The 20,562-nt window shown below is 39.1% G+C and overlaps 3 protein-coding genes across 5 annotated transcripts; 2 read left to right on the top strand and 1 right to left on the bottom strand.

The window, feature by feature from the left end:
- Positions 1–654: 654 nt before the first annotated feature.
- LOC103933400 (general transcription and DNA repair factor IIH subunit TFB1-3-like) lies at positions 655–8,842 on the top strand. 3 transcript variants are annotated; one of them, XR_007259570.1, is made up of 20 exons: positions 655–826; positions 1,214–1,292; positions 1,510–1,574; positions 1,683–1,746; positions 2,247–2,373; positions 4,022–4,097; positions 4,293–4,388; positions 4,598–4,642; positions 4,788–4,844; positions 5,009–5,164; positions 5,272–5,337; positions 5,653–5,776; positions 5,947–6,003; positions 6,113–6,222; positions 6,329–6,520; positions 6,613–6,726; positions 6,900–6,977; positions 7,112–7,159; positions 7,916–8,018; positions 8,487–8,579. XR_007259570.1 is itself a non-coding variant. In XM_018644035.2 (20 exons), exons 1-20 carry the CDS (start codon positions 737–739, stop codon positions 8,571–8,573), a joined length of 1,791 nt encoding a protein of 596 aa, XP_018499551.2. In that variant the 5' UTR covers positions 655–736; the 3' UTR covers positions 8,574–8,842. The 3 variants fall into 3 exon arrangements, 1 of the variants encoding a protein (XP_018499551.2); XR_007259569.1 differs by having other exon boundaries at positions 7,895–8,018; XM_018644035.2 differs by having other exon boundaries at positions 7,959–8,018; positions 8,487–8,842.
- Positions 8,843–12,270: 3,428 nt separating this feature from the next.
- On the top strand, positions 12,271–16,240 carry LOC103933399 (pentatricopeptide repeat-containing protein At1g10270). The gene is made up of 2 exons (XM_009343094.3): positions 12,271–14,574; positions 15,741–16,240. Exon 1 carries the CDS (start codon positions 12,385–12,387, stop codon positions 14,548–14,550), a length of 2,166 nt encoding a protein of 721 aa, XP_009341369.2. The 5' UTR covers positions 12,271–12,384; the 3' UTR covers positions 14,551–14,574; positions 15,741–16,240.
- A 953-nt stretch (positions 16,241–17,193) lies between these two features.
- On the bottom strand, positions 17,194–20,379 carry LOC103933398 (glycosyltransferase BC10). The gene is made up of 2 exons (XM_009343093.3): positions 19,332–20,379; positions 17,194–18,901 (listed from the first exon to the last, which is right to left on the bottom strand). Exons 1-2 carry the CDS (start codon positions 19,860–19,862, stop codon positions 18,260–18,262), a joined length of 1,173 nt encoding a protein of 390 aa, XP_009341368.2. The 5' UTR covers positions 19,863–20,379; the 3' UTR covers positions 17,194–18,259.
- Between the last annotated feature and the right edge of the window lie 183 nt (positions 20,380–20,562).

Genomic DNA, 20,562 nt, shown 5'->3' with positions numbered 1-20,562 from the left:
AGTTTTTAAAATTGTGAAAAAAAAAAATTAGTTATGAAAATTGAAATAATGATGAGAACTTTCTTGGAATACTTTTTGTTTTTCACTTTATTTTTTGTTTAATTTTTAAATAGAACATGTTATACTCATTTGGTTGTGAGGAGTCAAATTTATGTTCATGTAATTACTAAATTTGTCTTATTTTCTTATTTGAGTTCAGTTTTGGTAAGGAAGTTAAAATGATAATTTTATAATATTTTGATTGTTGTTGAAGATTTATTTTAAGAAAAACTAATCAAAATGGTTTGAAAACTTTGAGTTTTAACGATAAGGATAAAATAAATAATACAAAGATTAACTTTTTAGTGTAAAAATATAATTTTTCGTTCAAATGAATAATATTGATAACTTTTCGTTAAAATTTCTATTATTTTAATGGGCAGGTTAGATGGAGGGTGGGTGTGCCTAGCAAATGAACGGGTTCAGTTAGTAGACCTCGTCTTCCTTCTTCATTAGTATAAAAGACGCTCACAGTCCGGGACACACAGATACTGATTGAAGGAGCTGGGGAGAGAAAGAAAGCGCCAGCCTCTCCCTCGGTCCGTACAAAAGCGCGCGGATTATATCTCCAACAACCCTAAAACCCTAATCCCCCGAATCCCATATCTGAGACTTTGACAATTTTGATTGATCGATTCGAAATTCTTTTGATTTTTGAGAAATTTTGTGCCCGCCAATCGCGAACAACAACAAGAAGATGTCGTCGTCGTCGTCCAGGCGAGTCGTGAAGCGTGTAAAATACAAGGATGCAGTAAAAAACCCTGGCACTCCCGGCGTTTTAACTATGGTGCCCTATTTGTACTTATTTCTTCAAGTTTTTCTCTCATTCGATCGCATTGCTTTTCGCGTTTCACTAATTACTGCTGTTGTTATTCTGCAAATTTGTATTATTTTCTACGATTGCTGATAGATGGTTAAGATTTATGGGATCAGGGACATAGTTCAAAATTTCTTACATTTAAGGACATAGTCGATGAGGATAAGCTTGCAAATCATGCACCAACAGTTGGGTTGTATTAATGAGTTTTGTCCTTGGTTGTAAGGATACCTTTGCTACAAGTTTTGAGCCAAGATATAGTTTTTGCTGGGGTCTATATGTCAAACTTCCCTAAATATGCGGCAATCGGATTTCATTGGTTTAATGTTGTTTTTGTGAATATGTTGTTCTGTGTAGGTTGAGAACAGGTTTGTGTTCAAGCCAAACGATCCCACGTCTGCCAGAATGCTTGATGTGGAGTTTAGACATATTAAAGGTACTCGTCATATTTGCAGCGGATTTATTTCTATGAAGCAAACACCTTGTTGATCATTATTTTGCTTCTTTTTTTCAAAAGTCTTATTACTCCTAACTAAAAGACCCCTATCTTTGCTAATCTTGATATTCAATCATTTAATTTCTCTGGATTATGTGCTCGCTATTGGAGGTGTTTTTTTAATTCCTTTTTCTTGTTCTTGCTCATGAACTTTCAGGTCACAAAAACACTAAGGAGGGATCCAAGCAACCACCCTTGCTTAATCTCAGCAGCAGTCGTGAGGTTTTCTTTTAGTTGTAATTTATGTTACATCCTACCACAATTTATAGCTTCTCTGATGCAGTTTCTTAATTCTTTGTTGACGGGATTCTTGCAACTGTGATGCTTCAGGGTATAAGTTACATTTTTGAGTTTCAAAGTTATCCTGATCTTCATGAATGCCGAGATTTTGTAGGTAAATCTCAATCACATCAAGAACATGTATGAAATTTTATGATGATTGTGTCCTATTTTCACATTTCTCTTTTGTTCTGTATTGCTTCTTGTTGTTATAAATGTTTAGTCTTGCTTGGACTGCATCGTAAGAGATAACCAGTAGCCATTGTATTTCTTTAGAAACCACTCAATGACTCATTCATCTGCAAATCTAACATTCTGCTGATTAATTCAACTTCTGTTTTTAGTTGAATTTTGTGAGTTTTCCATCCAAATACTGCTTGTAGATGCAGCCGTGGGAGGACTGTTTTCATGCCTTTACCTTTTTTTAGTCATCTACAAGATTCTACATAACATTCAGTTGCCAACAGTTGTTTTTTATGCCAATGCTTTCCTTACGAGCTTTGTCCACTGAAACTTATTTTGTTTTGTTCTTGTTAGATTATTTGACTTTTCTGTCTGGGCGTGTTTTAGTTAATTATTTACTCTTAGATTGTGCTATTTGGTGTCTTTGAATAGGCAATGCCCTATCTAAGGCTACAGAAACTGCAAAAACTGCTTCTGAGAGAGATGGAGTTACATTCCCTGATGAACAACTCAGTGCAGCAGAAATGGAGCTCCGTATGAAATTATTGCAAGAAGACAGGTAGCTTTGTCTCCTCCCGATCAGATAGCAAACACCAGCATTTCACATTTTGTAGCGCCATGGAATAGTTTTGGATTAATTTTATTTCCTTATAGAGATGTTTTATTTTTAATAATTCTTTGGTTGAACTATAATATGGGTTTTTACTTTCATCTTAATGCAATAGAATCTCAGCAGGAAAGAATTAGGATAACGCACCCTTTCTACAAGTTCACATGTTTTTATTTTCTATTTTGTACCATATTACATATTACAGTTTTCTAGTCATAGACTTTTGCCCAGAATAAACTACTAAAGATTGTTAATGAAAAAGTAAATCTGATGATAGCTATTTAAGAATCAGGACAATACACACCACCAACTCGTATGTTGTTTATACAAGATTGCCACTCGTCTTTATTTTCTATGTACTTCTTCTATAATAATTCTTACATTCTCCTAGTCATAACTTACCCCTAAAATCAACTTTTAATGAAAAATGTTGAAATAAATTATATAAATCTAATGACGGCTAGTGAAGAATCATGAAAGCACTCCATCAACTCGTAGATTGTAAGTTCCCACCTGTTTTTCTAGTCAAATGTTTTCTCCCAAAACCAATTAATAACAGTTAATGTTGAAATAATTTAATGTAGATTCTGATTAGTTTGATTCCTAGCATTGATCGGGTACAACTCATACTCACTTAAAGACCAAACCTGGATGGACTCCACTTTCAACATGCTTCAGTCCCTTTTCAGTTTCAGATTGCTGAATTCAAGCATTTGGTTGATTTCTTGTCTTTTCTGCAAACAATTTGGCCCCATGGTGTTTTCGACGAACCATCTCCTTGTTAGGTTTTTTGGCTCGTCAAAGTGTCCTAGTTGATTTAGGATTGATTTAGGGAAAATTAGAGGTATACCGATTCTTGTCCTAGAGGGTTTAGAAAAGAATTTCAGTTTTCCTTAATCAATTTAGGTTTGGATTTCTAGAAGTCATTTTGGATTTGGATAAGTGTATTTTCCTAATCCACTTAGAATAGGAATTCAATTAGCCTTGTGACATGTAAGCTGAACCTATGCCTATAAATAGGTTGCGGCAAGGCATAAATCTGTGTGAGAAAAAACTGTGACAACCGAGACAAGAGAGATAGAGATTAGTTCTAGGGTTTTGCAAAAGTTCTGTAATTCTCTATTATTAATCAAAGGAGCAGCGATTTCTCTACCTAGAGAAATCAGAATTCACAACTGGATGTAGGCAAAAGTTCTGCCGAACCAGTATAAGTCTTGTGTGTTTCTAAGTTTTCTATATTTGCTAGTTTAGTCTATTGTTGTTGGTTACATTAAAGAACAAGGTCTAGTGTGCGGTTTTTTCAACACTCCTGGTACAAGCAGTCCACCAAAAAAAAAAAAAAAAAAAAAGTAACTCCACATGAACAAAAATATCCAACTATCATGTTGCCTTGTTCTGTCTACAAGTTATTTCCTTGGCCTTTGTTTTCTAGGTCGAAATTTGGACGGTAATGATAGTAATAAAATTTTGTAATTTATGTTTATGATGAGCTGAGGTTTTGAGAAGGTGTGTTGCAATTTCTTGTTACTAGATTGTTTGCTTCTGAGCTTTCTGTGTATAACTACTGTTTTAAGTCACTAAATTTTACTCTTCACAGTGAATTGCAGAAACTTCATATGCAGTTTGTAATCAGTGGTGTCTTGACAGAATCTGAGTTCTGGGCAACTAGGAAGGTGAGAGACCGTAATGAAGACAGATTCTTATTCATGTTTGTATAAGTTGTGTTTAGTTTTTCTTTTCAACTGCAAGCCTATACATAGTGTTGGTTCCCCTCCCCACCCACAGTACTACACTGACAATTGAAACAAATTTAGGGGAAAGTGTATGGTGGTTACTGTGACATTTCTGCCTTTCCAAATTTATTGCAGAAGTTGCTTGATGGAGATAGCCGTACAAAGCCAAAACAACGGGTTGGTTTTAAAAATTCAATGATTTTGGACACCAAACCTACAAGTGACGGTCGGGTAGAACATTGAACTCTCTCGCTCTCTCTCTGATCCAAGATTTGTTTGTTCTTGCCAATAGTTACAGTTGGCACCTCCTTGATGACATTTTAATAGAACTAATTTGTGGATAATAAAGCGTTCCTTTAGTTATCCATAGCTTTTTCATATCATCAACTTGTGGTTCTGAAACTAACTATTTTTGTTTTTTTGTTTTGGGAATTGTCCAGATGAACAAGGTTACATTTAATTTCACTCCAGAGATTAAATATCAGGCATGGTTATCCATTTTTCGCTTCTTTGAGATAATACTTCTTTCATTTCCAACAAATACAATTACTCTGAATGATAGTTTAGCTATCCATATTGAAAACCTCTCTTTGGCGCTTACACTTAAGTTTTTGTTGCACTGCTTTTCAGATCTTTGCTCTCAAACCAGCTGTTCACCAGGCATTTCTTAAACTAGTGCCCAGTAAGGTAGTGAGGATATCCAAACAATTCCTTACATAACCACACTATTCCATGTTAGTCATCACCCTTAGTTTGTTTGAGGATGATAAACTGAAATTGAGTAGTTTGTTATTGGCTTTCTTACTTCGCACAAAGCATGTTTTTCTAGCTTTTCCTGTTTATAATTCCAGATGACAGAAAAAGACTTCTGGACAAAATATTTCAGAGCTGAATTCCTCCACAGTACCAAGAATGCCGCTACAATTGCAGCAGAAGCTGCCGAGGATGAGGAACTGGCAATTTTTTTAAAGGAGGATGAAATAGTGGCAAGGGAAGCTCGTCGGAAGGTGCTCTTAAAAAAATTGTTTCCTTTGCCCTCTAAGTCTTGATTTACCTTGGATGCTGCTGGTGCATTTGTTTATATTCTTATTTTTATGCCTTTTTGTTTTTCTAGATTCGACGGGTTGATCCAACTTTGGATATGGAAGCTGACCAAGGGGATGATTATACACATCTTCCTGTATGTTTTCTAGAACCTTTCTTGAGTCTCTTGTTTTAGCAGCCTCTATGTTTTCACAAAGGCAGCCTTCTAATTTTCTTCTTACCCCCAAATTGTACGGTCGTTTGTCATATGATTTGCAGTCATAGATGTGGTACATTGGAGAAACATTCCTCAGCAATTCCCATATTTCATATTGATATTCAGAATACCCACTTATGCCTTTGATCCACAATGAATTTTTTTTCTTATCATCCTTAACATCGTCTCTATGATGCCATAAAGTTGATTTCATTTTTACCGTGTCTGATCTGGTTGATATGTCTTAAAAATCAGGATCATGGGATTTTTCGTGATGGTAGCAAAGACATCACTGAACTGCAGAATGAGCAGTACAGGAGGACTTTATCGCAAGACCTTAACAGGCAAGGGGCTGTTGTTCTTCAAGGAAGAACTGTCGGTTAGACTTTCTCCTGAATCTATTCTATTTTCATTCCTATAATTAATAAATGTCGTGAGCCACTTCTATCTACTTGCATTGAGTATAAATGATTTTGGTGGTGTTTGATTAACTGGCTGAGCTATATTTTTCATCTATTATTTAGTAGATAACTTTGAACCTGACTGCAGATGGGGATTTAGAAGATCCAGAAAATGTTGCAGAGGCACTTATGCGGTCAAGACAGGGTTAGCATTGTCTTTTGTTTCCCCCTTTGGTTTATCCATTGGGATTTTTTATCCATGCCGCTCTCCCCTCAATATTTCATCTTTTATCTTTCACCGGTTGTTTTTGCAGAGCCTGAAGAGAGTGCTGTGCAGGAGAGACTTGATAGGATTACTCGGATGAATGAGATAGATGACCTTCGAGAATCTCACGATCATCCTGTTGCTCAATTATGTATTAAGGTTCACCTTGACATCACTCTTCCAACAAGCCACCGTTTTAATGCAGCAGTTGCACTCTTTTTGTTTTCTTCTGATGCTGCAGATCTTTCATTTTTTCTGAAACCAGGATCCTCGAGACTACTTTGACACACAACAAGCCAATGCACTTAAAACTTTGGATGACTCACGAATTGGAACTGAACAGAAAAAATGCAGCATGACTACTGAGGAAGCATATGGCTCATTGAGGGAATCTATATCTAAAATTAAGAGCATTGGATTGAAAAATTCCACAGTTGAACCAGAAATTGCTCTTACGGTAATATAAGTGGCTGGTCTTTATGATATGTACAGTTATAAAAATGAATACTTCAACTGCCAGAAATTTTACTGCCCATTTCTGCGGTGTAGGTTCTTAATGGGCTGACTCAGAATATTTCAAGTACCAAGTATCAACTTGGAAAGAATCCTCGGGAGAGTATTCTAGACAGTTTGCCGAGCAGAATGAAAGAGGAACTGCTCCATGTGAGTGAATAACACTTGTTTATTTTCTATGTACTATTAGCTGCTTTGTAAGTATTATGGTAAAAGTTAACTGCGGCTGGCTCTGTTCTCTTTGACATAGAGTTGATTAAGTTGCATTAGGTTTTGTTTACTTCACAGTTCTTATTTGATTTATGGGTACGTTCTTATTCCAGCATTGGATGTCCATTCAAGAATTACTGAGGCATTTTTGGTCTTCATATCCAATTACGACAGCTTATCTTTCTACAAAGGTTAGCTCTGTTTCCTTTATGCTTTATGAAAATCATTACTCATTAACATCACTGTTTGAATCTCTTCAACATGGGGTTTTTTTTTTTTTTAAATTATTTTTGTTCTTTGTGGATTCATTAAATTATTCAAGCAGGTAGGCAAACTGAAAGATGCCATGTCACAAATCTATCGACAGCTAGAGGTATCATTCCTGCTATTTTAACTTTTTTCTCATTTGTTTAGTTTCCGGGCTATTTAAACATAACCCACATGCATTTTCTAAGCATATGAAACACCATATTGTGGTTTATAGAAATAATTGTCAGAAGTTTAAAGCTATAACCGATTTTGGTCTCCTTTAGTGTCATTATTGATGTTGAGCTGTTTTAAATTTTTCATGTGGAATGTGGAGTAATTTTATAGTAACTGCTGAAACCATCCCACTAGTGTTGTCTGCCTCATCTATTCGAGGTTCCTTCACCTCAAAAGTAGTTAAGTTCTCTTGGTGCCTTCTTTGCCTCATGGCTAACACAGTATCATCCTCTATTAAATCCGGTCTCCATATAGCTTTGACAATCAGTTGGGGATCTTCTGTGAATGTGTCTTAAATCAAACTGCCTGTCAATAGCAACCTGGGTGTACAGTGGATCTTCATTGGATTGGATAGATGGAAAGAGATTTGGAGGAGAGAGACATTGGTTTCTTATTGGAGGATTTGATGCATAATTTAATTTACTGCTTTGACCGCCCAGAGATTCTTAGCTAGTGGTCCACCTTCGCAGTTCAACATCTTAGTTCTGTTTCATGAAAAAGGGTGTAGGAAAAACAGAAAGAAAAAAAAAAAAAATATATCATTTTGGTTATCTATCGAAACTCTCGTTTTTGTTTTTCATATATGCAATATTGATTTCATGTTTATATCCCGCATTGTAATCAGGCTTGATTGTTTTGAAAGAAGGTTTAGGATCTACTTGGTTCACGTATCGGTTGAAATTTTCCAGGAGATAAAGGAATCAGACTTCCGGCACCAGGTTTCACTCCTTGTTCGTCCAATGCATCAGGTCAGGACCTTGCTTCCATTTTTAGTTTTAGCTTTAAGTGAATGAATTAATAAATTTGAATATGAATGTCGAGAAACAATCTTGTTTATAGGATTTTTACAATGTGTTATCGATGACAGAGTAAGTTGGAAACTCTCTAATGCTTTATACGATCAACCTTTTGTAACATGCTTTGCTGCTTGTTCTGTCGGCCAAGTGCGCTCTTTCTGTTTTGTGTATTCTTTCAGCTAAAAAGAGTATTGTCTTAAAGAACCAATCCACTTGCGCTAAACTGTTTACTTTAGTGTTTATATTTGATTGTTTTGGTCGCGGTTAGTGGCCTTTATCTATAGGCTCTTGATTGTTTTGGTTATATTTGATTATTTATAGGCCTTTATCTATAGGCTCTTGATTGGTAGTGGCCTTTAGTGTTTATATTTGATTGTTCTGGTTGCGGTTAGTGTTTATATAATGATTATTTTGGTGCAGGCTCTTGATGCGGCCTTTCAACATTATGAATCTGACTTGCAGAAAAGAGCTGCAAGGAGTGCAGAGATGCCAAATGGAAATGCGTAGGAGAAAGTTTGCCCTTGATTGGTTCACTCAATGTCCCGCGTTTTATCTTGTTGCGATCGTATACTGCATCCAATCAATTTTGCTATGAGGTTGTGCTAGATTGACGAGGTTTTTTTGACGTTGTAAAATATACATTGATGTTCTTGAGTATTGACCAATTGTGTCCAATTGTTCAATAGAGGAGTCAACAATTGGGTGGAAGTATTCTTGTATGGACTAGCGGCTTCTGCGCAGCATTATGTGTTGCTTCTAATAACATACATTTTTCTCTCCGCCCTATTGACTCCAAGTTTGCGTTTGCAGTAGCCTACTCAGTGGCACTAGTAAGTACACAAATTATTCGGGAAGGTTTTTTACCAAGGCTCACTGCATTAATGTGAAGGTTAAAATTTAGGATGTGCTTATGTTTCTTTCTTTTCTTTTTTTTTTCTTTTGATTAAAAAGACAACTTTCATTACAATTAAAATTAGTAAAAGGCCCAAAAAAATGGGTAAACAACATGTAAAGTAAAAGGCCCAAGTAAAATGAAAGCAGCGACCCAAGATACAATAAGAAACCCATACAAGTTTAGGCCTGAGGGCAATAAAAAATAGACAATAAAAAACCCTAATCTCCAGCAGCAAAGACCACATCGTTGCCCCTGTCACATCCTCGAAGGCGGCCAAACTCCGAATCGATAAAGTAGACACCAGATCCAAGTCCCCTTATGAACCCTTGTACATATATACAAATAAAGTAATATGTGGGAAGAGGGTGAGGCTAAGGGGTATGTAAATACCCAACACTTGGCCTCAATGGAGATCCGGCATGCTGGTTGGATGAGGGGAAGTGAGGGCGGGAAGTGGAAATGATATCCAATTTTTGCAAGCCGATCCAAGCACATGGTGGGATGGGGATGAACTATCGCAACTAGGGAGGTGGGAGGTGGGAAAAAGGGAAATAAAAGACAAAAAAGCAGTAAAAGCAGGCAAAAAAAGGCCAGATAAGAGGCAAGAAGCCCTAGATAGTTGAGACTCGGCTCAAGGAAAACTGGGATTAAACTCAGGGGAGAACCAAGAACTAAAAAGGAAGGGAGAAAACTGGAAAAGATGAAGGAAGATGAGAAGGGAAGCAGGGAGGGGGAGGAGATGACGAGGGAAAGAAACTAGGGAAAGTGCAAAGAAAGGAGAACCTGAGAAAACTCGGGAGGAAAAGGAGAAGAGGGAGGAAACGAATAAAGGAAGGAAGGAGGGAGGGAGGATGCCTCCGACACCTAAGCCAAAGGCTAAGGTCGGCGTGAAATTGCTGGGAGTCTTTCACAGAGAGAAGTTTAGAGAAAGAAGAGGGGAGACTTTTTGTCTGCGTAGTTTGTCCATGCTTATGTTTCTTTTATTATATTTCTTTGTTTCATCCTATGATAATGTTCAAGTAGCATATCTTTTGATTATGATGTTTACATTTGAGTTTTGAATGGGCTAATTTGGTCTTTTACTTTTGGGTGAGAAGGCGAGGCTAAAGCCTCTAAAATTGCAAGATGACATTGTTAACACTCAAAATTGTAAGGTTAACAAACTTAATTAAATAGCATAAGATGGGCGATGGGCTAAAATTAAATAGATTCAAATAAATAAGTGGTTCATTCTTCAAATTGGGCTACATCCATTATATTACTCTTAATAAATTGATTTCAAGACTAAATAGCACTTGGCTAATACATTCACTCTATTTTCTCCGATTCGTCCGACCCCCATTATGGAGATCTTTACCTGCCCGTTGAGGCCTCTCAAACCGATATTTAATGTTCTAACTAGTTGTTCTATCTTTCTGACCACTTTTCACCTATTTGCCCAGGTTTTTGTCAACGAAGTGACGTTCTGGCAATCAAAAGGCAAACCCTTCAAGGGCCAAGTGCCTCGAGCATCCCGTTCAGACCTTGGTGAATCTGCCTTGCCGAGCAATGTCTCGATTGCCCTTATGTCCCATCCTAGGTCTTTACCATTGTCTGCACGTCGCTGAATAGTCTAACTAGCACAGTTCAATTCTTGGAGATATGTGCCATAAAGTTGTCAACACTCCCACATGATCTCAGTCGGGTAGTCCTTATTTCGTCTCAGATGGTAGGGCTGGCTCTCTCCGAATTCCTTGGGCCTTGGGTTTTCTGGCCTTTCCTAGGCTTATGTCCGTGGGTGGGCCTAACTGGGCCCATCGTTAACAAACACGAAGCCTTGAAACACCTAAAACATCATCGTCCAAAAAAGAAACCTAATACAATAACAGGGGCCACTTCCTAGATCAGTAAGGTGGTCTGCCACCTTGTAATTCTTAAGAAGATGCACAACTATATATTCCAGCAAAATGTGATTGTGGACTCATTTGGAAAATCACTTGAAAATGTCTTTAACATGTGCCCCTTTCATAAAGGGCTTTTTTGAACACATAAGAATTTAAAAAAAAAAATTTCTAAACATAATTAAAAGTATTTTTAGTGTTTGAAAGTGTTTTTTGTTATTTTTAAAAGCACTTCCAAACGGCCTTAACTAGGTGTGGGCACTTGAACCCAAAAACCGAAACCGAAACACGAACCAAATTGAACAGCACTGAACGGTTTGGTTTTGCGGTTCAAAATGGTTTCGGTTTGAAACTGAACCGAATGAAGGAAAAACGGTTTGGTTTCGGTTCCGGCCATCTGAAATCGAACCGAAACTGAAACCGCATAAATTTATTAAATGTTAAATTCTAATTGATTATTTCATTGAGTCCATACATTTAGCTCAATCCGAGGGGAGAGGTTTCGTGATAAATCAAAACCGTAGCTTTGGAAGAAACACTAGTCTAAGAAGCCAAACTAGTACACTGAATTCGGATAATCTAACTCCTGAAGAGCGAAGAAAAGAGTACTTAATCCAAGGGTTGTCAAAGCTAGAAGGATTGAGCATTGAACTATCCAATGTGAAGAAAGCAGTAACCATAGAGTATGACAGCTTCATCCACATGTGCTTTGCTCTGCTCTAGGCAATTGTGTCAGCGAAATCAAGAAGCTTTTGGTAGAGAGTAGCAATGCCGAGAGAGAAAGGTTTGCAAAAAAAATGAAGTGGTTTTTGGAGGAATGTGAGGTGGAGCTCACAGTGGTGAGAGACGAGCAAACTAGGGTTATGGAGCTTGTGAGGAAAACAACCGAGTACTACCAAGCAGGAGCTTCGAGAGACAAAGGAGCTACACCATTTCAGCTGTTTGTTATTGTGAAAGATTTTCTAGACATGGTTACCCTTGTTTGTGCAGAAATTTCAAGTAAACTATAGAAGAAAAGTTGTACCGTAGAAGAGAATTGAAGTGTATATCAAAGAAAAATGAAATGAGATACAATTAGGTAACCATAATACTTTTTTCAAACAATGAAATCGTACCAAAACCGTTTAAAACCAAACCAAACCGAACCAAATAGTTTGGTTTTAATTCGATTTTAACCTCAAAATCGTACCAAACCAAACCGCAAAAACTTGTGGTTTTGATTTTGGTTTCACTCAAAACTGCACTAAACCGAAGTGCGTCCTCCCTTGACCTTAACTGGAAAAATACTTTCTTTCGCCAAAAAAATAAAATAAAAAGCATCTGGGCTCCGTGGGCAAGTTTGCAATTCAGCCCAACTAGTCTATGTCTAATGCTCTGGTCTGGCCCAAACGTGAAAGGACAGTTTTTTTTTTTGGTCGGAGCATAACGCGCGCAGGTCAAAAGCTGATAACCACCAAACCCCTTCTTCCTTCTTCCACCTTCATTTCCCAGATTGCTAGGGTTTAAGCATTTGCACCTCTCTCACAGTCACAGTCTCACAGCCATGTCATTCTACCGCCTGCTCGTCCGCTCTCTCCGCCGCCCTTCCACCCCAACAACCCTACCCCTAACCCAATCCCTCTCCTCTCTCCACCTCTACAACCCTAGCCATAACATTCCTCTCCATCTCACCACCCCCACGCGCACCTTCGCCTTCTCCTCCGCCGAAGAAGCCGCCGCTGAGCGCCGACGCCGCAAGCGCCGCCTCCGCATCGAGCCCCCGCTCAACGCCCTCCGTCGGGACTCACGCCCCCCTCCTCCACGGGACCCGAACGCCCCCCGCCTACCTGACACCACCTCCGCCCTCGTCGGTCCCCGCCTCAACCTCCACAACCGCGTCCAGTCGCTCATCCGCGCCGGAGACTTGGACGCGGCCTCCGAGGTTGCGCGCCGCTCGGTTTTCTCCAACACTCGCCCCACCGTCTTCACCTGCAATGCCATTGTGGCTGCAATGTACCGCGCCAAGAGGTATAATGACGCTATTGCCCTCTTCCACTTCTTCTTCAATCAATCAAACATTGTTCCTAACATTGTATCTTATAATAATTTGATTAATACTCACTGCGACGAGGGCCGTGTCGATGTGGGCCTGGAGATTTATCGGCATATAATTGCAAATTGCCCCTACAGTCCCTCGCCCGTGACATACCGGCATTTGACTAAAGGGTTGGTCGATGCTGGAAGGATAGGTGAGGGTGTGGACTTGTTGAGGGAGATGTTGAATAAGGGCCACGGAGCGGATTCTTTGGTTTATAATAATTTGATTAAGGGGTTCTTACATTTGGAGAATATGGAGAAGGCTGTTGAGCTTTTTGATGAGCTTAAAGAGAGATGTTTGGTTTATGATGGGGTCGTGAATTCAACGTTTATGGATTGGTTTTTCAACCAGGGGAAAGAGAAGGAGGCGATGGAGTCATACAAGTCCTTGCTTGATAGGCAGTTTAGGATGGTCCCGGCAACTTGTAATGTTCTCTTGGAGGTATTGCTTAAGCATGGGAAGAAGAAGGAAGCCTGGGATTTGTTCGATCAGATGTTGGATAATCACACCCCGCCAAACTTCCAGGCTGTGAATTCGGATACATTTAACATTATGGTTAATGAGTGTTTTAAGCTTGGAAAGTGCGATGAGGCGATTGCCACCTTCAAGAAGGTGGGGACAAAGGTGAATTCAAAGCCATTTTCTATGGATGTTGCGGGGTATAACAATATCATTGCTAGATATTGTGACAATGGGATGTTGCCGGAGGCTGAGACACTGTTTGCAGAATTGTCCTCAAAGTCATTGACCCCGGATGTCACGACTCATAGGACGCTGATTGATGCATACTTGAAAGTAGAGAGGATAGATGATGCGCTTAAGATATTTAGCAGGATGGTGGAGGTTGGTCTGCGAGTGGTTGCGAGTCTTGGTAATAGGGTGTTTGATGAATTGATTAAGAACGGGAAGGTAGTAGACTGTGCGCAGATTTTGAAGAAAATGGGAGAAAAAGAACCAAAACCCGATGCCAGTTTTTATGAAGCTGTGATCAAGGGGCTTTGCAATGAAGGTGCGCTTGATACAGGCTGTGATTTATTGGAAGAGATGGTGAGGTATGGCATTGGTGTTCCTCCAGCATTACAGCAGTTTGTAAATGAGGTTTTTGGAGAAGCTGGGCGTGGTGAAGAGATTCAGAGAGTATTAAATACAAATAGGCGAGGATACCAACCACTACCTAGAGAGGCACCACCTCGGCAATTCCAACCAAGATCGCCTCAAATGGCAGGACAGGAGCCTCCGTCAGGACCTTCTCAAATGGCAGGACAATATCGTCCGTCTTCGGCACTGCCTCAAATGACTAGACAATATCAGCCGCCATCTGGACCCTATCAGCCACCATCTGGAACGTATCAGCCGCCTTCTGGACCCTATCAAATGACTGGAACTTATCAATCACCACCAACACCTCCACAGATGGCTACAAGCCAGCACCCTACAGCTCAATCCCCTCAAATGACTGGACAGTATTACTCTCCATCAGGAGCCTCCCAAACGGCAGTACCACGCCACCCTCCGTCCGGACTCCCTCATGTGACAACTTCGTACCCGCCATCTGAAGCTTTTCAGAGCTTAGGACCACAGCGCCCTCTGTCAGAACCTGCTCAAGGGACAGGATCTCACCAATCACCATGAGAACCCCCACAAAATACAGAACAGGCAGCAGCTGCTTGGTCCTTAGATATCAAGTGATTGATAGAGATGCCGGCAATTTTGTCTTGATTGTTAAGTTGGCCAATGCTACATTGAACTTACGTTAAGTGTCTCTCCATGCCGCAAGCTTAAAGCGTTCAATTGGGTGTATAAGGGGCTCTCGTGACTGAATTCTCTTTTATATGCTCTACAGCGATTAATAGGATAAGTTATTTATTCTTGTGCTCGGCCATCTTTATGGTTGTTAAAGATTACTTTGACTTATATGAAAATTACCATTCAATTATCAAGTCTTGTGCATGTTAAATATGTGTTGAGATTCACACCCTAAAGATGCACGGTAGGTGAATACATCCTAGTGAATGGTTCGGTTTAGTAGTTTGATTGTTGTTCTTCAAACTGGTTCCTTGTGGTGACTTGCATTTTTGCACCATTTGGCACTGCCGCAGCTTTAGTTTTTCAGGGGACTATGCTCGGTTGAAATCAATTTTCCCCCCATTGCTTATATATTTAATTGTTGTCTATACATTCTATTATGTTCTTATACAGTCTTGTTTCATTATTTTTTATTGATAGAAGAAAATTAGTGACTCTGTTATGGCTCTTCATTCTACATCATTTTCAGTATTTTGTTTTGAATCAATGTCTCTGTATATTTCATTTTTGCTCCCATTGACTTAGCTCCTTTTTAGTCGACTATGTATTTGTATTTGTATTCAGGCAAGTACTTGGCCTTGGTTTGAGAGATGAAAAATCATAAAAGACCGTCTTATCTCTTACTTTTCGAGCAGGACTTGTTAATTAACTTGTATTGAGTAATGTTTCATTTTTCGCTTCTTTCCTTTGTTCATATGTGCCTGCTAGTTAACTACAATATACTATATATTTGATGTTTTATATTCCATATAGCCAGGCGACTCAATGTCTGGCGTACGTACGTATACACGAATTAATGGATACTTTTTGAAATTCTATGACTGCTGTAGAATAATGCACTGTGGGTTGTGTTTCATATGCGTATAATTCTATGAATGCAATGCATCCTCTCGTCTTGAGCAGTTGGGCTAACGGTTAGGGTTGGGGCATCATTTCAATTTTCTTTTGAGAGAGCATTAGAGATACGTATGATACTCCCCCCTTGCTGCAGTCTAATGTTGGAACACAATATCTAGCTTGGATTACAGGTAAAACAGGATTAGGGGTTCCTGCCAAGACTTGATGGGAGTTTCCGGTAAGCACCCGCTGTCGCTGTGCCAGGATTAGGGGTTCGCTGCAGTCTAATGTCATCGTGATGTTGCCGGAGCAACAGACAGTCTCCGCACTGCTGCTGGTTAGTCCACTGTATTCTTCTCCAAAGCCGCTTCTTCTTCCCCCATTTTCTTCCAAATAAAGTCGGGATCCCAGCCCTCGCCTCTCCAGTCCAAACCCAATCCCAAGCCCAAGAAATTCGGAGTTGTTGTATTCTGAAAAATGTAGTGGGAATGTCAGCCAAGATTCTGAGATGTATTGCCTTTCCTTGGACTGAGATTTGGTTTCCATTGTTGTTCCGATCTTGCTTGTACGAGTGTTTTTGTAAATGTGAACTTAGAAAAGCAGATATCTGAATTGAAACGTTTGCTGACACTCTCTAATATATGTAAATTCCACATACAGATATAAGCCCCGTCTTTTACTTGAGTGTGTCATAAAATGTCAATTTTGTGCCTATAATAGAACAAGAATAATAAGTCAAATTACATGTACAGTCGCTGTAGTTTAACGAGCATCTAACTTTTGTATCGAATACGAATATGCTCACTCCCATTGGTTGTTATTTGATTTCACCAAGACAACACAAGCCAAAACTCGAGGCTTTCTCCAATGTTCATCAAAAGTGCATATTTAAGTTACACATTATAAGAACCATTTAGTATTACGGTCTAGTGGTATTCCTTTTTACTTGTAACTTAGAGGTTTTAAGTTCGATTCTCGCCAAAAACGAATTTAAACCACATTATTGTTAGTCCATTGTGAGGTTTAGCCTATCCTCTTCCCCCTTAAGGTAAATAATATCGTTTGTTGAAAAAAAAAAAATCACACACTACTTTAGTCTAAAGTAGGAAATCCAAATACACTGTTCAACTGAACAGTGTTTTTGGCCGAATTTCACTTTATTTACAAAATTACCACTGCCTTTTCTTCCCCCTTCTCCGACTCTGTCTCCGTGTTCAACTGAACAGTGATTTGGGGAAATTTCGGTTTATTTACAAAATTGCCACCGCCTTTTTTGGGCTGTGGAAATGTGATCCCATGTTTTGGTTGGTTAAAATAATTAAGAGATAAAAAAGAGTGGAGAATTAGTGTCAAGAGTAGTGATGGAAAAAATGAGGATAAAAAGACAGATGTGGAAGAAAGGGGGGACTGGAAATCGAGGAAAGTGAAGAGAAAAAAAAAATGGGGGTTAAGTGAGCAGCCAAAAGAGAAAAAATGAGGAAAAAAAGGCTTCATGTGGGGATTTGGCAAAAGAGACAAGCAAGAGAAGGGAGACAGAGCAGGAACAAGGTGTGGTTTTGTTGTTGGTTTTATCCAAAATTTTGATTTGGAATTTGCTTTGAACTTACGTGTTATTAGTTTAGTCTAATTTAGTGTTGGTTTATCTAGGTTTGTGGCTAATGTTAATGTTGATCTAGACGTTTATCTAGGTTTGCACCACTGTTTGTTCTCGGTTTCTGTATGTAGTTTTGGTAGAATTGGACTCTTCTTTTTAACTTAATAAAGTGTGCGAGACTTAATTGAATGAAAGTTTAGTTTGGTTTGATCATGATGAGGTGTTTGACGTTGGGTGTATCATCCTTTGGCCAATGGAAATGTGTAATTCCCATCTTCCGGTGATAAGCTTTTAGGATTTGTGGTTCATAAAGATCATTCACTGTATAGAAGCATTATGATTTCTGAGGTTTGATGTTTCATTTAGTTTTGTTATGTTTGGAATATCAGTTTTTCAAATGGTTTGGTTCTTCTTGGGCCGTGCTATGCAACAAGGTAAAGAATTTTAACTGAGGGTTCATCCAAGAGCTCTGTGTTTACCGTTAAGTACGGTGTTCATCGATCTCAACTTTTAATTTGTTTCTCAATTTTTTATAGTTTTGGATTTGTAAAAACCCTTGATTGAATTGGATACTACCATGGTCCCTTGCAGGAGAAAAAAGCTTCCATTTTTTTTCTTAAAATTTTAGTTTCTGTTATTTTTTTTTCACAGACAGATGGTAGCTGTATGACTAATTTAGCTACAAAAGTTATATATTCTTATCAGTACGCTATGGATGCTGGTTTGCTGTCACTTTTTGGGATGAAATTACTATAAATACACAAGAAAAATTGGATTGATATTATTGGTCTTGTTATAACAAAACGGTTAAATTATTTGATTTAACTGAATCTAACGATTTTTGTTCCACTGTGTAACTTAAATACGCAATTAATGTGCATTGGAGAAAATTCAAGCCAAATACATTTAACTATAACTTTTGTATAATATATTGATGATTTCCTTCAGAATTTTGAGAACTAACTCATTCTCTCAACTCAGTGACGGAGAGAACCAACTCAATAATATCTCTATATCCAAAACTACCTGCCTGTACATTTTTGCATTTGTGACAAAATCGACTCGAGTCCTACCAAAATTCTCCGCTGAAAAAGCCGGAAATTCTCAATATTCCATCACCACCGCGGCGAGCTTGAGCAGAGGCTCCAATGCAGTTGGTGCAAACTTCCGAGCAAATAGGTAACATATGGATTTCATCTCCGCATTGTACTGACACGGCGCTCCATTATTCCTTATCCACCGCAGGAAATCTTCTGTAATATTGTCTCCTCCGTACGTTGTAGGGTGCGGACCTCGCAGTGACCAGTCAACCCATGTCACAGTCCGATTCGAATTCAGCGAGCCTTGGAGCATGTTGATGTAAGTAGGCAGGTAATGCTCATCCGGGTAGCATGCAGGCAAACAATAGTTGCTGAAGATTGTGTAATACTTTGTTTCCGAAACTATATATACAGATAACGCACGGCTAAGTTCAAACCACTGCGACCCTTTCCTCCACTGACGCGGTGTAATATCGGGAAACATATTGCGCCTGTAACGCCCACGGCCATAACGCCCAGGATCATCGTATGACTGGACATAGCTATGGTTTGAACCAACGAGATACTCGTAGACAGTTGTGAAATTATAGATAGGGATGCAGCTCTCCGAGAGAAGAACAAAGCGCTCATTTGAGAGGTCAAGCAAGGCATTCGCTAGAAGGCGCCTCTCTGCATCAAGCAACGTTAGTGTCCCCCATGAAACCGGCTGCAGAGAAGAAAATTTTTAAAGGTAAGCATCAGGTAACTCATTAAGAACGTAGACCATACTATCTTCGCGAATGATAGATGCACGCAAAATAATAGTAAATGCTTCATACTCTCAGGCCTTTTTCTTCATCTCAGATTACTCGATAATTCAGAACAATCTCGGGGTACAAGTTTAAGACAAATCTAAGTGATCTAACAATACCGTATACTGCTACCTAACTGATACGTGGACATTACGCCCATTGAAACTCTCTTAAACTAAGAAGAAGGAATTACAACACCATGCTAAAACTTAGTGTTACGACGACAAACAAGGAAATCTACCGTAAGGATCACGAAGAGGAAATAGCAAGACATGGATTCAGAAAAAAGAAGTTTTGCACCAAAGCAATAATGATTCATAGCACTTCAATTGAGGCTACTTGTACCTGACTGGGGATTTGGCGTAGATAAAAAGGAGAGGTGGTAGATACATTGAGCTTATAACCCGGAATCACGTGGACGTAAATTGAGAAATACTTGTCATGGCCCTGAAAGAACCTCTCCCACAATGGCAGCAAGGGCAAAGGTCCTCTAGTCAAAAACATGAAAGCCACTTTAGGCACTCTCTTGAATGGAAACTCTCGCTTTCTCGGCACCATTGAAGCTCTCCAAAAGAGCTCATCATCGGACAAACCGTGTGTCAAAGTCTTCGGCTGAAGAAACGTCTCCATGCTCATACAATCAACCTTGTCACTAACTGGCACAGTTGTACAATTCTTCTCCTCGTGCGGCTTATTGGCGGAGAGGTGATTGATAAGCGAATAATTCTCAGTTTGGGAACCAAAATACCGGTTCATATGCGCCCTCGTTGCTAATCCTATAACGACCCCCATAACAAAAACTATCAAGAACGAGAGAATCTGCAAGAGTTTGAGCAAACCCATGTTCTTCTCGTAGTCTTCTCTGCCTCTTGCCATGGCTTTCCAGTTTCCAGAAAATAAATTCAAACCCGAATTCCAAGTCTAAATTCTCAGTACCATTTATGTAATATATGAACACACAAACACTTCAATTCTGGAGAATCAGCTATGATTTATAACTGAAACTGTGAACAAATAGTGCCTCAAACCACAACTGGAAAATCGAAGGAATATAACAAAACTCAAAGTCCTTTGGGTACGTCTAACACAATCGATGAATGATGGATGATGAAGATGTCAGACAAAAACTATAAACATCCAGGGGAAAATTCTGGGGAGGAAGTAGATGAAGCAGAGAGATTTGATTTGGTGGTGAGAAGAACATAGAGAGTGGTTCAGAAGGAAGATGTGAGAGAGTTTGAAGATAAGAACCTCACAAACCGGAGCATATACAAAGTGGGGTTGGTGATGGATTTTGACTGGGAGACGAGAGAGAGGGGGGGAGCGTGTACTTTGTGGGCTGACTCTGATTGAATCCGAGTGCTTTGTTTGTTTGTTTGTTTACGATTGAAAGAAAGAAAAACAGCGCCAGCAAAGTGGAAAGTGGAAACTTGAAAGTTGAAAGTTGGATTTCCACAAATCCACAACCCCAAGGATACTCAGTTTTTCATGACGTGCGCATGTCCACTTTAAACCCCCAATTTATTTTTTTAACAATCGGTATTGTCTACATTTGCAAGAATCGAATTTAAGACCG

The sequence above is a fragment of a genome, unplaced genomic scaffold (genome assembly GCF_019419815.1).
Source record: "Pyrus x bretschneideri cultivar Hongxiangsu unplaced genomic scaffold, Pyrus_bretschneideri_v1 Contig265, whole genome shotgun sequence".
Lineage (NCBI taxonomy): Eukaryota > Viridiplantae > Streptophyta > Magnoliopsida > Rosales > Rosaceae > Pyrus > Pyrus x bretschneideri.
Note: the sequence above shows the minus strand (reverse complement) of the source record. Positions and strands in the feature narration are given on the sequence as shown.

Excerpts from the sequence above, each read along its gene's own strand:
- LOC103933399 (XM_009343094.3), top strand. The coding sequence starts at position 12,385 with ATGTCATTCTACCGCCTGCTCGTCCGCTCTCTCCGCCGCCCTTCCACC.
- LOC103933400 (XM_018644035.2), top strand. The coding sequence starts at position 737 with ATGTCGTCGTCGTCGTCCAGGCGAGTCGTGAAGCGTGTAAAATACAAG. Across the intron at positions 827-1,213 it reads CTCCCGGCGTTTTAACTATG|GTTGAGAACAGGTTTGTGTT; the intron begins GTGCCCTATTTG and ends TGTTCTGTGTAG. Across the intron at positions 6,004-6,112 it reads ACTTATGCGGTCAAGACAGG|AGCCTGAAGAGAGTGCTGTG; the intron begins GTTAGCATTGTC and ends TTGTTTTTGCAG.
- LOC103933398 (XM_009343093.3), bottom strand. The coding sequence starts at position 19,862 with ATGGCAAGAGGCAGAGAAGACTACGAGAAGAACATGGGTTTGCTCAAA. Across the intron at positions 18,902-19,331 it reads TACGCCAAATCCCCAGTCAG|CCGGTTTCATGGGGGACACT; the intron begins GTACAAGTAGCC and ends TCTTCTCTGCAG.